The sequence below is a fragment of the Panthera pardus genome, unplaced genomic scaffold (assembly GCF_024362965.1).
Source record: "Panthera pardus isolate Hobbes unplaced genomic scaffold, ASM2436296v1 HiC_scaffold_10, whole genome shotgun sequence".
NCBI lineage: Eukaryota > Metazoa > Chordata > Mammalia > Carnivora > Felidae > Panthera > Panthera pardus.
The window spans coordinates 32,937,566-32,953,710 of NW_026526655.1; the positions used below are offsets into that span (position 1 = coordinate 32,937,566).

The 16,145-nt window shown below is 36.8% G+C and overlaps 1 protein-coding gene across 5 annotated transcripts in view; it reads left to right on the forward strand.

Moving 5' to 3' along the window:
* Nucleotides 1-16,145, forward strand: part of ICA1L (islet cell autoantigen 1 like) — an 89,689-nt gene that overhangs the window by 32,626 nt on the left and 40,918 nt on the right. For all 5 annotated transcript variants that reach the window (XM_019436627.2, XM_019436629.2, XM_019436628.2 and 2 more), the window contains exons 6-10: nucleotides 2-200; nucleotides 2,599-2,724; nucleotides 4,083-4,181; nucleotides 5,445-5,530; nucleotides 7,747-7,790. In XM_019436627.2, the coding sequence (XP_019292172.1) occupies nucleotides 2-200; nucleotides 2,599-2,724; nucleotides 4,083-4,181; nucleotides 5,445-5,530; nucleotides 7,747-7,790 (554 nt within the window). The remainder of the gene's footprint in view (nucleotide 1; nucleotides 201-2,598; nucleotides 2,725-4,082; nucleotides 4,182-5,444; nucleotides 5,531-7,746; nucleotides 7,791-16,145) is intronic.

Sequence of the window (16,145 nt, forward strand, 5' to 3'; positions counted from 1 at the left end):
GATTGGCCCTATATACTCCTCTTTCTCGTCTTAAGCAAGAAGTAGCAACATTCAGTCAAAGGGCAGTATCTGATACCTTGATGACAATTAATCGGATGGAGCAAGCACGCACAGAATACAGAGGAGCTCTGCTGTGGATGAAAGACGTATCCCAAGAACTGGACCCAGACACCCTAAAACAAATGGAAAAGTTCCGAAAAGTATGAAAATGCATCCTTTCCTTTTCTTGGTACACAAATCTATTGAATTTACACGGAATAATTTAATCAAGATCCTAAAATATCAGGCTGTTTTTGAAAAATGTTATAAAATCTTGGTTGCTTGGAGATCTTTGAAGTGCAAAAGGTTGTTACACTTTTTTTTTAATCTTTAAGTGACATCCCGACCCCATCAACCTTTTCTATTATTTTTTTTTTATCCCTTTCACAATATAAATGTTGCTTCCCTGGACTTTTGGGATTTGTTTGCAGGAGAGAAAGAGTTTATTAGTGAGGAAAAAATAAATAATTTAAGTAAAAATTCAGGTAAATTGATTATTATAAGAAAAAGTGATTATCAGATTTTTATTCTACTACAGTACATAGTTTGACCACAAACTTTTTTTTAAAGTTTATTTGTTTTCAAAGAGAGAGAAAGAGGGAGTGCATGGAGGAGGGGCAGAAAGAGAGACAATTCCAGCCAGGCTCTACATTGTCAGTGTGGAACCAGACACAGGGCTCAAACTCGTGAACTGAGCCGAACTCATGACCTGAGCCGAAACCAAGAGCCAGATGCTTAACCGACTGAGCCACCCAGGCTCCCCTTGACCACAGACTTTTAAAGTAACTGTATGGACTTATGTTTTTGCTAAATAAACTACTATTTATTTATTAAAAACATTTTTTTAATGTTTATTTATTTTTGAGAGACAGAGCATGAGTGGGAGAGGGGCAGAGAGAGAGAGAGGGAGACCCAGAATCCAAAGCAGGCTCCAGGCTCTGAGCTGTCAGCACAGAGCCCAAAGTGGGACTTGAACTCAGGAGTGGTGAGATCATGACCTGAGCCCAAGTCAGACACTCAACCAACTGAGCCACCCAGGCGCCCCTAAATAAACTAGTTTTGAATTGTATCCCCCAAGTTCACCATACATGAATACTAAAATTCATTCAGTCCTTCATTTCATAAATATTTAGAGTACATGTAATACAAATCATATTTAATATTGATGGAAACTTTATACCAGCTGTATAAACCACAGCAACCTGTTATCTTTCCCCTTTATAATCTTAGAATACAATCCAAGAGAGTTGTTGAACAACATTCTGAATGCACTAATGTCACTGAACTATATATTTTTAAATGATTAAGTTTATGTTACCTGAATTTCACCTAAATTTTATTATTTATTATTGTTTTTTAAATTTATTTTTGAGAAAGAGACAGAGTACTAGTGGGGGAGGGACAGAGAGAGAAGGAGATACAGAACCTGAAGAAGGCTCCAGGCTCTGAGCTGTCAGCACACAGCCTGACACAGGGCTCGAACTTGTGAACCACGAGATCATAACCTGAGCCGAAGTCGGATGCTCAATCGACTGAGCCACCCAGGCGCCCCACACCTAAATTAAAAAAAAAAAAAGTGCATTCTAAACTTATCTGGACCCAAATAGTTCTGCACAGTCTGGTCCCTGATGCCTGTGCAGCCACATCTTGTACTTTCTAGACTCTAGCCCTTTCCATGCCCCAGGAAGGAATATGGTCTAGCCTATTCCATATTGTCCTGCAAGCTTGTTAAGCTCTTCACCTCCCACACCCAGGACTTTTGTCCTTGCTTTTCTCTGAGCCTGGAATGCTCTCCTCAGAATCTTAGCATGGCCTGCTTATCATTTTTCTGTCCCATTTCAAACATCTTGCATGAGCTCACCAAAGGCTTCCCTAATCATCTTACCCAAAAGTAGTCATTTCTTTTCACTTATATGTTATCTTTGCAACATGAGATGCTCTTATATATTTGTTTACTGCTGCTTTTTCCTGTGCCTCCTCACTCAGAAATGATGGGAAAGAACATTGTTTTTTTCACGCACAATATCCCAGTGCCTGGCACATAATAGATACCTTATAAATATTTGTTGAATGAATACATTAGTATGTTTACATTTGAATACTCATGCTACTTGATGACATGTGATTTACCTTATGTATAAGAAATATGATAGGCATTTATTTTAATTTATAAATGTATCTCCATGATTCAGAGTTATTATTAATGCTTCTCAACACTTTAACTGTTTCATTTCCATGTGTTCTTCTATTAGCTAAATATTACCTATCAGTAGTTTTGGATGTTTCTTTTTATTTGGAGTCTGTAGGGGTCTTTCTTCTCAACTATGCACTTTCCATTTATCATTGCATACTTTCTCAGCACAAAGATACCTGCTGGAAAGAATCTCCTTCAGTTACTAAAAATAGCCAAAATCTTTACCAGTAATCGTGAAATAATAATACAAGGAGAGGGAATTAATCTTCTTTATTTCATGTGTCTGAAAATATGTACCATGAACCCTTATGGTATATTTATACTTGTATTATCAGTAATAATAATAAATATTATTGTGGTTGCAGGTACAGATCCAAGTGAGAAATAGCAAAGCTTCTTTCGACAAGTTAAAGATGGATGTTTGTCAGAAAGTGGATTTACTTGGAGCTAGTCGCTGCAATATGTTATCTCATTCACTCACTACCTACCAGGTACCCACCTCCATGGTCAGCATGTCCTTGCAGTAAACGATGAGTGGTGAGGTTCCTTTTTAAAAGTTGTCTAACGGATATAAAAAATTGCATAATTAATCAAATTCCTTTGACTTTGAAAATTGACCTACTGAGGTTATGACAGAGAATCATAGAATTCTAAACTGAAAAAGACCTTAGGGATTGCCTACTCCTGTATCTTCACATTATTCCCCTTGGGGTCCTAGGAGAGATTTAGGGGCCATCTAGGTTTGAGTGGAAGTGTTGAGGCAGCGTTCACAGCCTGCCTGGTTCCCCAGAGCTACTCCATTTTGAACTTCTACATACAGTTTCATTTGAAGCAAAGATGCTGGGGCCCAAAAGTGTAAAACTTTCCTGTCATAGCTGAGGAAAGTGAAACCCTATGAGAATTAAAGTAAACGGCAATGTTGGCCTTGAAAACCTGTGTTCTCATGCTAGGCCGTGCGTTCTTTTCATTCTGCACTTTCATATCAGCAGTCTCTCACTTGTGCTTCTGTTATCCCAGATCACACATAAATGGCACACAGTGAATAAGTCAGATGTTAATTAGTAGCAGGTACCGATATTAACTTGTATTTTTAAATGGCAAAATAGAATGAACTGTATTTACTTAAGAATAATAAACTAAAGGGAATGGACATTCACTGCTGCTTGTAGGAAATCTTCCTGATTCAGTGCAGTACTGTGGATGGAATTCAGTAGTCAAGAAAGGATGCAATTGAAAATAAAAGTATCTGGCAATCCATGTAGCATATGCCTGAAAAGCAACAGCTGTTAGTTCAGTTCTCTTTTATTATCTCTGCTCAGCCCTCTCACTTTGAATAGGAACTCTGAAGCAGCAAGGAAGATGTCCAGTTACTTGAATTAGCTGAAGAACACTTTTTTTTTTTTCGGTGAGTCTCTTGAGCCCTCAATGAAAGACTAGTTTAGTGGTGCATATTATTTTTCTCCAATTAATAAAGGCTTATATGTGCTTACCAACACAAAGATTTATACATATACCCTTAATACAGATACAGTCTTTTGTGCTCTTAACATTTCTCTTTTGGACTCTTCCAAAGGTGTTCTAATCCACTAGTATTACTCTCCAGCTGATTCCAGTGTACTTTCCAGTGCTGTATACAGATAGGTGTGTGTGTGTATGTGTGTGTATGCTGATACAGTTGCCAGTTCTTATGCAGAATTACTATTTACATTGCTTTCTTGTTCCCCAAACTTGGAAGTTGATTTTACTTCCTACTGCTTGTTATTCAGCAACCATTCATCTACTACACTAGTGAGGAAAAATAGCAGTGAAAAAAATCGTAACCGTAGTGACAACCTTTCTTTTTCTGCAGAGGACGCTGCTTGGATTCTGGGAGAAAACAGCTCAATTGATGTCCCAGATCCATGGGGCCAGTACTGGCTTTCATCTATATGATTTTGTAGCTCTCAAGGTACATTTGTTTCCATGTTCTTTTGTTAGGTATATTATACTTCATTTAGATAACACTGAAACTATTTTGTGCTAAGCCTAATTTTGAATTTACAAAACATGGGAAACATTTTTCTACACTCCTTCAGCCAGTTATTTTTCTGCACTTCCCTGATTCCAAGTGCTACCAGAAACACTAAACAAATACGTGAGAATATTGCTTGTGGGCTCAAGATATTGGGGTGGGGAGAGAAAGAGGGAGCAAGAGAAAAGAAAATCAAAGTGTAAACGAGGTAAGAAAAAGCCAAGGAAAAGAAAAACTTAAGAGGAACAAGTGATGGAAAATGGTTGTTGGTTTTCAAAAACAACCAGAGTACCTACCCAACAATTTTAGAAGTTAAAGAAAAATTTCCTTGCTTTACTTTTACACTCATGTCATAGATGTAATTCATGATGCAAAAATAATGGGTGACTGCAGCTGAAGAGACTACTGTATTATATTAGATCAGCTCTTTCTGTAATACCTACATGTAAAAGGTACTCTTGGGCTTTGATTATAATGCTTTTAACATTTGTATATCTTTCTGTCAACCTTTGCATATGGCTTATCCAGCAGGGTCACACTATGGTAATCATTTAATTCTGGTAGGTTGGGTTTCAGTGCCTTTGACCTTATCACTCTGTATTGTTTTCAATAGAGCTTGAAAATGTTATTGTTGAGATTGCTCAAGCTAGATGTAGTATCTATGATGGATTGACCTCTTGCAGCTGTATATTCCTGGGGCTTGGTGTAGATATTTAAGTCATGTTCTGACATAGCATCTTCCAGTCTAATAGATATCCTTGAATTAGTCGTTATGTTTTTGTTGTGTGTATGTTTTTTTTCTTTACTTTTTCTATATTAATGCTTCACTGGATAGCATACTATGTTTTTAGGCAAATTTAACATGTAATTTCTGTTCAGATGAAGTTGAAAATCTTCAGCTGTATTTAAAGCATTGCAGTAGAAGTTAGTAACACAGTGTAAGTCTTCTTTGGCATATCACAAACTTGTGAAGCTTGTTGCTAGCCCATGTTATAGTCTGTGTGGTTGTCATTGGCAGCCAGGATAAATGGGGACCCAGGGCCCAGGTCAAATTGCATTATCATACATTTCCCATATCTCTCACTCCTACTTCAGAACTATCCCTATTTTATGTTGTTCTTTAGAATTTTTATTCTCATCTCATTTGCACAAAGAGAGAAACAGATTCCATCTACTTAACATTGAATTTCTTATCCTTAGCAACTACAAGACACTCCAAGCAAGCTTACTGAAGACCACAAAGAAGAACAAATAGACAACAGTTCTCTCACTGAAAACCTCAATAAGTAAGCAGGCAGAAGTATGGGGTTATGGAAGTCCTAGATACTGTTATATGATATATTTGGAAAGAGTTATTTCTTTTCCAATCTATTGAATATTTATTTCTGTGTCATTTTTCCAGTTAATATTTTTAAAGTTTTTTTTTTTTTTATAAGTAAGCTCTGCACCCAATGTGGGGCTTGACCTCATGACCCTGATATCAAGAATTGGGTGCTCTACCCACTAAGCCTGCCAGGCACCCCATTTTCCAATTAATATTAAACATTTGTTTTAAAGCCTTATCTACCCCCTCCCCATTTTTAACATGGTAGGCAAAGTTGATGATAGGAGTACAGAACAGATTAGGGTGATAACTCCAAATTCTGTATTTGGGGAGACTGAGCTTTTTATTAAGAACCTCTGCCTAGTGAAACCCAGAAGGGGCAACTTGAAACAGAAAGGGACAGGTACCAGCAGCTATGAAACAGAAGCTATTGAAAATCTGTCTCCAAAGCAACACAAATGGGACTGGGTCTGGTTACCTGGAAATGGGGGGCTCTTGCTGTGCACATCCTTCATTTTGCCTATTTCCCTTTTATTACATCTTACCTTTGTTTACTTCTCATTTGAAGTAGATTGCACTGAGTGTAATAACAAACCCAGAAATAAGACCAGAACAGTGACAAACCGTATATTGTTGAGTGGAAGGTGATCCAGAATATAAGCATTTCCTTCTTTTCTTTATGGGGAAATCCAAACAAATTTTTTTGCCTAATTTGAATATATAAACAATTTAGGATGTAGATTAAATAAATATCAAATGTATAGTTATAGATGAAACTTATTACTTATACACTGATATTTAAAATCATGTTACATTAAATATATTAATTTAGTAAACTTTTTCCATTATCACATTTCATCAAAGTTTTATTCACAATCCTCTCATGCATATTCACCATTCTGAAAGCTTCCTTTTGAGTTAACAGATTCCAAAGCTTTTTACCTTCTCTTCCATCCAAGTTATTTAAAGAATCATGCACATACACGGTCATTGGAAATTTTGTTCCAAGTCATTAGTATATATTTGCTCTATTTGTGCGTGTGTGTTTTTTGCAAATAAATACCATATAGGTTTCCCTTGCTATCTGAGAGTGTTCCAATGAAACTTTTCATAAGCCAATACAGTGTGAGGCAAGGAAGCAATTACCATTAATTTTTGTGGAAAATGTTTTGAGTATTCTTAGATCCAAAAAATAACCTTTCTTAGGTTTATCTGACACCCTAGGGCACATCTTGCTAAGCTATACCCAAAATAAATGGAGATGAAGCACAGATGCACACACAGTTCGTAGTGGCTTAATACTGAGATGCTGAATGTAGTTCCCAGGGAAGGAGCTTGGTGGTGCTACTGTTGCTGCTCAGGGTGCACACTGCCTCTGTGAGGGCTCCCTGCAGAATAAACACTTAATGCTATTTTTGCTTTTTGCCTTTTTTGTAAAAGCAAAAATCCTCTTCAAACTTCTTTCAGTTAGCAAAGACAGGCGCTAACGTAGGTCTTCCAAAGAAGCATAACGCAAACTTCCAAAAAGCAGGGGATACCTGTAATGATTTTTAAGGATCTTTAAGGATTTATTAAAAACAACCTTCAATACTAGAATTGTGAGGTTACACCCCAGGAATAATGCCTAAATCTATGTTCAATTTCTTTGTCTGACTTTTCATAATCATCCCAGATGGATGATATAAATATCCAAAATTAGTATTTACCGAGAACATTTTAGGCAAATGTATCTTCTTTTGCAAACATCACTTTCCTGTTCCAAAATAGAGTACTACATTTTTTCTGCAGTTCTTCATTCCCTCTATTTAGGTTTCAAGTATTCTTGAGCAAACCCTTCAGTACTTGAAAACTAAACCTTATACTCAGTGACTTCGGTGATAGACGTTCTTTATGATGTATTAACTTAGCACAGTGCCTGTAATACTGAACATGGTGCCTGGTGCTTCATCAGCACTCAGTATATGTTGTTAAAAGAATAATGGATGGAGGATTATTTTCATGGTCTATGTAGATCTAGAGAAGTGACATTTGCCTCAGATTTTAGGAGATCTATCTACTGGACAACTATTTTATATGTCATCTCAGTTAAAAACATTTTTTTAACCATATAAAACTGTAGAATATGAATCCCAAGTGTGTTTTAACCAAATTCTTTGCATTTTTTGGTTTTTACTTTAGGTTAGTTTTGTCAGATGAGGAAGTGAGCTTGGGAAGTAAACCAGGTAAGATGGTAAATTCATTAAAATATGAAATGACCACATTTTAAATGTCAAAACAGCTTGTCACAACCTTTTAAAACAGATTGTATTAATATCCATTCAATTAGAAAACATATTAAGTCATTTTATAAGTCTCTTCTGTACACTTTTGAGTTAGCTTCTTTTCCTCAGCTTTATTGAGTTATAATTGATGTATACCACTGTGTAAGTTTAAGGTGTATAGTGTGATTTGATAGATGGATGTATTTGAAATGATTATCACAATAAAATTAAAACATCCATCACCTCACATAATTACTATATATCTTGTGGAGGCAAGAACATACAACATTTATTTTCTTAGCAACTGTCAAGTATATTGTTAACTATAGTCCCCATGCTGTATTTTAGATCCCCAGAACTTAATTTTATAGCTGGAAGTTTGTACCCTTTGACCAAATTTCCCCATTTTCTCCACCTCCTAGACCTTAGTAACCACCAGTCTGTTCTGAGTTTGACTTTTTAAGATCTCACATTTAAGTGAGATCATACAGTATTTGTCTTTCTCTAGCTTACTTCACTTAGCATAATGCCCTCCAGGTTCATCCATGTTATTGCAAATGCTAGGATTTCCTTATATTTTAAGACTAAATAACATTCAATTATATTCTATTATATATGTACATGTATAACATTTTCTTTATCCATTTATCTGTGATGGCCACTTAGGTTGTTTCCATGTCTTGGCTGTTGTAAATAATACTGCATTGAACATGGGGGTGCAGATACCTCTTCAAGATAGTAATTTCATTTCCTTTGTATATATAGCCAGATGTGGAGTTGCTGGAACATATAGTATTTCTGTTTTTAACTTCCTGAGAAACTTCCATACTGCTTTCTATAGTGGCTACACCAATTTACATTCCCACCAACAGTACACATCCTTTTTTCCACATCCTGTCCAACACTTGTTACCTCTTGTCTTTTTGATGACTGCCATTCTAAAAAGTGTGAGGTGAGGGGCGCCTGGGTGGCGCAGTCGGTTAAGCGTCCGACTTCAGCCAGGTCACGATCTCGCGGGCTGTGAGTTCGAGCCCCGCGTCAGGCTCTGGGCTGATGGCTCGGAGCCTGGAGCCTGTTTCCGATTCTGTGTCTCCCTCTCTCTCTGCCCCTCCCCCATTCATGCTCTGTCTCTCTCTGTCCCAAAAATAAATTTAAAAAGTTGAAAAAAAATTAAAAAAAAAAAAAAAGTGTGAGGTGATATTTCAATGTGGTTTGATTTGTATTTGCCTGATGAGTGAATAGTGTTGTTGAGCACCTTTTCATGTATGGTTGGCCATGTATATGTCTTCTTCTTTGGTTGTAAAAATGTGTATCTAGGTTCTTTGCCCATTTTTTAAACAGACTGTTACTGTTTGTTTATTTTTGCTATTGAGTTTGAATTCCTTACATGTTTTGGATAGGAGCCCCTTATCAGATACATGGTTTGCAAATATTTTACTCATTCTGTAGGCAAATGTGATTGGGTTTTTGAATGTTGATTGTTTTGTTATGGTTATTTTTTGTGTTTTTGCTGTGCAGAAGATTTTTAGTTTGATATCATCTTTATTTTTGCTTTTGTTTCTTGTGCTTTTGGTGTCATTTGCAAAAAATCATTGCCAGCACTAATGTCACAATGTTTTTCCCTAGTTTTTTTTTTATATATTTTTAATTGAAAGATAGTTGACATACATTAGTTTCAAGTATACAACACAGTGATTTGACAATTATGTCCATTACAAAATGTTCACCATGTTAAGTGTAGTCACCTTCTGTCATCATACAAAGTTATTATAATATTATCTACTGTATTCCCTGTGCTGTACTTTCCATCCTTGTGACTTAGCTGTTTTATCACTAGAAGTGTGTACCTCTTAATCCCTGCTATCTATGTTGCCTATGCCTCCACCCCACTCTGCTCTGGTGGCCACTTGTTCTCTGTATTTATGTGTCTCTTTTTATTGTTGTTTGTTTTGTTTTGCTTTTTTTTTTTTTTAGATTGCACATATAAGGGAAATCATATGGTATTTATATTTCTCTGTCTGACTTGTTTCACTTAGAATAATACCTTCTAGGCCCATGTATTGTCATGAATGGCAAGATTTCATTCTTTTTTATGGCTGAGAAATATTCCATTCTGTATGCTTATGTGAAATAATATCCTATTTTAAGCTGATAAGAACTTCAATACCATATAGAAACTCTATGCATTTCTCTCCCTCACCTTTTAGATTACTAATATTATAATTTCCATCTTTTTCATTGTGTATCTAATAACAAATTATTATAGTTATAGTTATTTTTAAGGTTTATTTTTGACTTTTAAACTAGAGTTGAAAGGGGCACCTGGGTGGCTGGTCGGTTAAGTGTCTGACTTCCGCTCAGGTCATGATCTCTTGGTCCGTGAGTTCGAACCCCATGTCGGCTCTGTGCTGGCAGCTCAGAGCCTGGAGCCTGCTTTGGATTCTGTCTCCCTCTCTCTGCCCCTCCCCTACTTACACTTGTGCGTGCACACGTGCTCTCCCTTCTCTCAAAAATAAATAGACATTAAAAAAAAAAACCAAAACAACTAGAGTAGAAAGTGATTTATGCACCAGTATTCCAATATTATAGAATGTGCCTTTGATTATATATTTACCCTTTCCAACAAGTTGTATACGTTCATGCAGTTTTACGGGGTTTATTTAACATCCTCTCATTTCAGCTTGTAGACTATCCTTAGCCTTCCTTGTAGGGGAGGTCTAGTGGTGATGAACTTTCTCAGCTTCCATTTCTTTGGGAAGGGCTTTATCTCTCTTTCATTTCTGAAAGAGAGCTTTGCTGGGTATAGTGTGCTTTGCTGAGTTTTTTCTTTCAGTATTTTGAATATATCCTACCGCTCTCTCCTGACCTATAGTTTTCCCTCAAAATCTGCTTACAGTCTTATAGGGGCTCCCTCATATATGACAAGTCACTTTTCTCTTGTTACTTTCAAAATTCTATCTTTGACTTTTGACAACATAATTATAATGGTTTGTTGTCTCTGACTAGGTGAAGCTGCTGTTCATGCTGAGGTGGGGGTGGCCCACTGGCTCTATTGTGTGTTTAAGCGGTGCTGTTGGCTGGTAGGGCTGTGCTCTGAGGTCAGGCAGGGTCACTAAGCAGGGTTTCACAGTCATCTCTGGTCAGGCAATGTTACTGGGTATGCTCCTTGGCCAAATGGTGCCACTGCCCAGTCTCTTCATTCAGGCAGGGTTGCAGGCAGGGCTTCATGGTCTGATGTGGCCTCAGCCTGTGCTTTGTGATTAGGCAGAACTGCAGAGGCTCAGTTCTAAATAAGGCAGAATGGTGGCTGTGCTCTGCTGTTGGGCAAGATTGCTAGCCATGCTTCCTAGCTGGGCGGGCCTCATGCTGTACTCCATTGGGCAGGGCTTGAGGCTCTGCTTCACAGAGGGTATGGTCACTGACTGGTCTCCCTGCCTGGGTGAGACTGCAGGCTGTACTCAACAATTGGGCATAGCCATCAGCTGGGCTCCAGTGCCAAGCAGAGCTATAGACTGGAGTTTGCTGCTAAGCAGTGCTGTAAGCTGGGCCGTGATGTTCCCCAGGGTTACCATTAGAGCTTGCTAGTGAGGTAGGCTGCAGGTTATGCTTCCAGCTTGGGGGGTGTTGCTGACTTGCTTCTCTGGGTGGGTGGGTGATAGGATATGCCCTGCAACTTCCCAGGGTCTCATTGCAGGCTTCCTGGTCATGTGGGACTGGAGGCTATGCTCAGCAGTGAGTTAGCTTTCTAGGAGTACCTAATCAGAGGGTCTACTTGTTTTCTTAAGGGAATTTTTAATTTCTCTAAGATAAGGACTTCTAATGTAGACGTTTATTTCATAGTTGTATAATTAAGTTTCAAGCTCTTCCTCACATTTAAATTCATACTTTCTTTTTTTTATAAATACATGTTATATATACAATCATATATATTCAATCAGTGTGGCTTTGGAGCCAGAATAATCAGGGTTTGAGTGCCGGCTTTTTAAAACAAGTCATTTATACCTCATTTTTCTCATCTGAAACAGGAGTCATATACTCCTACCTTACAGAGACATTAGGGCTAGAGATAATATTTATAAACTACATAGCACAGGATAGGTGACAGTAAATATGAGAGGCATTTTTTTTTTTTTTTTATAAAGTAGGCTACATGCCCAGCACAGAACCCAATGCAGGGCTTGAACTCATGACCCCAAGATCAAGACCTGAGCTGAGACCAAGAGTTTGATACTTAACTGACTGAGCCACCCAGGTGCCCCATGTGAGAGGCATTTTTAAGTGTACACGTAAATACAGATCGTACTGAAAAACAATTTAAGAAGCCATAATAATTATGGAATTCTATATTTAACATAGCTTCAAATGTATGTTCCAAAAGTTAGCTACTTCTGTATACATAATCCAGTACCCAGGTAGAGAACATTTTTTTTAAAGTTCCAAATGAAATATAATGGATATTGGTGTAGTTTTAACATTCATTTGTAGCATTATTTAATCTTTTAAAACCTGCTGTATCAGTAGTTATATCCACTTTTTAATTCCAAATGTTTATTTGTTCCTTTTCTTTTTTTCTTAATTAATTTTGCTAAAGGTTTATTTATTCTTTCAACAAATCAACTTTTGGTTTTGTTAATCCTGTCTATTGAATCTTTGTTTCTGTTTCATTAATTTTAGTTCTTTATTATTTTCTTTTATTATTTTTTTTTGTGTTTTAAGGCTAAAATTTCCCTTTTTCTGTATCCCACAAGTTTTTTTTAAAAAAACCTTATGAGGTATATTTTATATTTCATAAAACTCATTCAGTTGTACACTTCAGTAATTTTTAGTTACTACTGAGTGTTTTAACCATCTCTATAAGTCAGTTTTAGAACCTTTTCATCCTCTCATTAATAAGATCCCTCACATTCATTTGCTGTAATACCCATTTTCATTCCTAGTCAACAACTAATCTACTTTCTCTCTGTGTAAATTTGCCTTTTGTGGACATTTCATATTACTAGAATCATGTAATATGTATTTGACTTTTTTCACTTCATGTAACACTCTTGAAGTTCATCGCTGACGTAATTTGTGTTGGTATTTCCTTTTTATTGCTTAATCTATCGTATGGATGTCCATAAACTTTGATATATGGTATTTTCATTATAATTTGATTTAAATTGTTTTAAACTTTTCCTAATACCTTCTGTGATCTATGGCCATGAGTGATTTTAAGCTGTGTTTCTGAAATTGCCAAATTAAGGAGATATTGAAATTATTTTTTTTGTCATTGATTTAAAACAAAACTTTTGTTTATTTTCAAGAGAGAGAGAGAGCGAGCACAAGCAGGGGAGGGCAGAAAGAGGGAGACACAGAATCCGAAGCAGGCTCCAGGCTGTGAGCTATCCACACAGAGCCTAACATGGGGCTTGAACCCATGAACCGCGAGATCATGACCTAAGCCAAAGTTGGTCCCTTAACCGACTGTACCACCCAGGCACCCCGTCATTGATTTTTAACTTAATTTCATTATGGTCAGAGAATGTATCTTTGTGATACTGATTCTTTGAATTATTGGGACGCTCTCTATAGCCTAAAAAGTAGCCAGTTGTTCTAATTATCCCATGTGGTTGAGAAGAATATGTGTTCTCTAACTGTTGAATGCAGAAGCCTGTGTGTCTATTACACCAAGCTTATTATTTGTGCTTCTCTAAGTCTTTTATATCTTTACTAATTTTTAATTTATTTGATGTATCAATAATTGGGAAATGTGTTTTGAAATCCCTGCTATTGAAGTGGATTTTCATTCTCTCTGTAGTTTTTCATTTTTTATATTTTGAGGATTTTGAAGTGATGGTTGCATATAAATTTCGAATTCTTATATCTGTTCAGTGAATTAATCTGTTATCAATATAATGACCCTTTCTGTCCTAATAAGACTTCTTGGCTTAAAGTTTCCTCTGTAAGACATTAGCTTAGCTTAACTAGTTTATATTTTTGTTAGTACTTGTTTTCTTCTATATATTTTGCTAAATAACCCTGAGTTCCTTACACCTTTCTTTTGATTTTGTTTTTCTTTTGATTACTTTGGTTGATTTAATTTTTTCTATTTTCTTTTGAGTTTTCCAAACTGAGCATCAAATTTTATAAGAGTGTAGTACAGATATTACTGCCTTGTCCTTAGATGTATTCCTCCCTCTAAGCTCACTATACATCAGCAACACTATTCATGTTGTGTATAGGAGACATTTATATTTCATTTATCTTTTTGAAAAATGCCCTTGATAATAGTTGAAGATGTCAAAATCTTAGGCTTTTTGTTTTTGTTTGGTTATTGGTTTTGTTTTTGTTTCTGGTGTCTGTTTTTACTAGGTTGCAAATGAGGCACAGGTGTATTATGTGAGAAACTGGCTCCTGAATTAATAATGGGGCATAATTTATCTCAATATACACCTCATACTTGGAGATAGTTTTTAAAAAAAAACACACAATTTTTTTCTGCCTGAAGAGCTTTGGTTTGTAGGGTCTTTTTTTTTTTTTTTTTAACTTGTTTTATTTTTTATTTTTTTAAATTTACATCCAAATTAGTTAGCATATAGTGCAACAATGATTTCAGGAGTAGATTCCTTAGTGCCCCTTACCCATTTAGCCCATCCCCCCTTCCACAACCCCTCCAGTAACCCTCAGTTTGTTCTCTATGAGTCTCTTCTGTTTTGTCCTCCTCCCTGTTTTTATATTATTATTGCTTCTCTTCCCTTATGTTCATTTGTTTTGTCTCTTAAAGTCCTCATGTGAGTGAAGTCATATGATAATTGTCTTTCTCTGACTAATTTTGCTTAGCATAATACCCTCTAGTTCCATCCACGTAGTTGCAAATAGCAAGATTTCATTCTTTTTGATTGCCAAGTAATACTCCGTTGTATATATATGCCACATCATCTTTATCCATTCATCCATCGATGGACATTTGGGCTCTTTCCATACTCTGGCTATTGTTGATAGTGCTGCTATAAATATGGGGGTGCATGTGTCCCTTCAAAACAGCACACCTGTATCCCTTGGATAAATGCCTAGTAGTGCAATTGCTGGGTGGTAGGGTAGTTCTATTTTTAGTTTTTTGAGGAACCTCCATACTGTTTTCCAGAGTCACTGCACCAACTTGCATTCCCATTTAATTTTTTTAAAATGTTTATTTATTTTTGAGAGAGAAAGAGAGAGCGCATGCAGAGAGAGGGAGACAGAGAATCCCATGCAGGCTCTGGCTTTTGGCACAGAGCCCAATGCAGGGCTTGAACTCATGAAACCATGAGATCGTTACTGAGCCAAAATCAGGAGTTGAACACTTAACTTATTGAGCCCCTGGTTTTTAACATTCAAAAAAACCCCTTAAGAGTATGCTCTCTCTTTTTTTTTTTTTTTCAACGTTTTTTATTTATTTTTGGGACAGAGAGAGACAGAGCATGAACAGGGGAGGGGCAGAGAGAGAGGGAGACACAGAATCGGAAACAGGCTCCAGGCTCCCAGCCATCAGCCCAGAGCCTGACGCAGGGCTCGAACTCACGGACCGCGAGATCGTGACCTGGATGAAGTCGGACGCTTAACCGACTGCGCCACCCAGGCGCCCGGAGTATGCTCTCTTTTAGCACATATGTTTGATCTTTTTCTTGGTATGAAATCACTACTACTCTCACTTTGTTATAGGTGAGGAATGTGGAGAAGCTGCTTACACATAAAGTGAATATCTGTTGTGCAAAAACATGGAAATCAGGCAGAACAAAATATAAAATGGACTTTCAGAGAATGCAGAATTAGACACAGGTCCACCAGGGACGGGATAAGCTTTTGAATGTGAAAACTTTTTTATTAATTGATATATAAATGATACACTAGTTTCAGAGTCACAGCATGATTTGATATTTGTATATATTGTGAAATGATCACCACAATAAGTCTAGTTAACTTATGTCACCAGACATAGTTACAAAAATTTTTTCTTGTGATATTTTAAGATTTATTCATTCAGCAACTTTCAAATATGCAATACAGTATTATTTACTAGTTGCCATGCTAGACATTACATCCCTATTATTTATTTATTTATTTTTAAATATTTACTTATTTTGAGAGAGAGAGGGGGAGAGAGAGAGAGAGAGAGAGAGAGAGAGAGCAAGCATGAATGGGGGAAAGGCGGAGAGAGAGGGAGAGAAAGAATCCCAAGCAGGCTCTGTGCTGTCAGTGCAGAGACTGAAGCAGGGCTCAGTCTCATAATCCATGACATATCCTGAGCCAAAGTCAAGAGTCAGATGTTTAACCTACTGAACCACCCAGGTGCTCCCA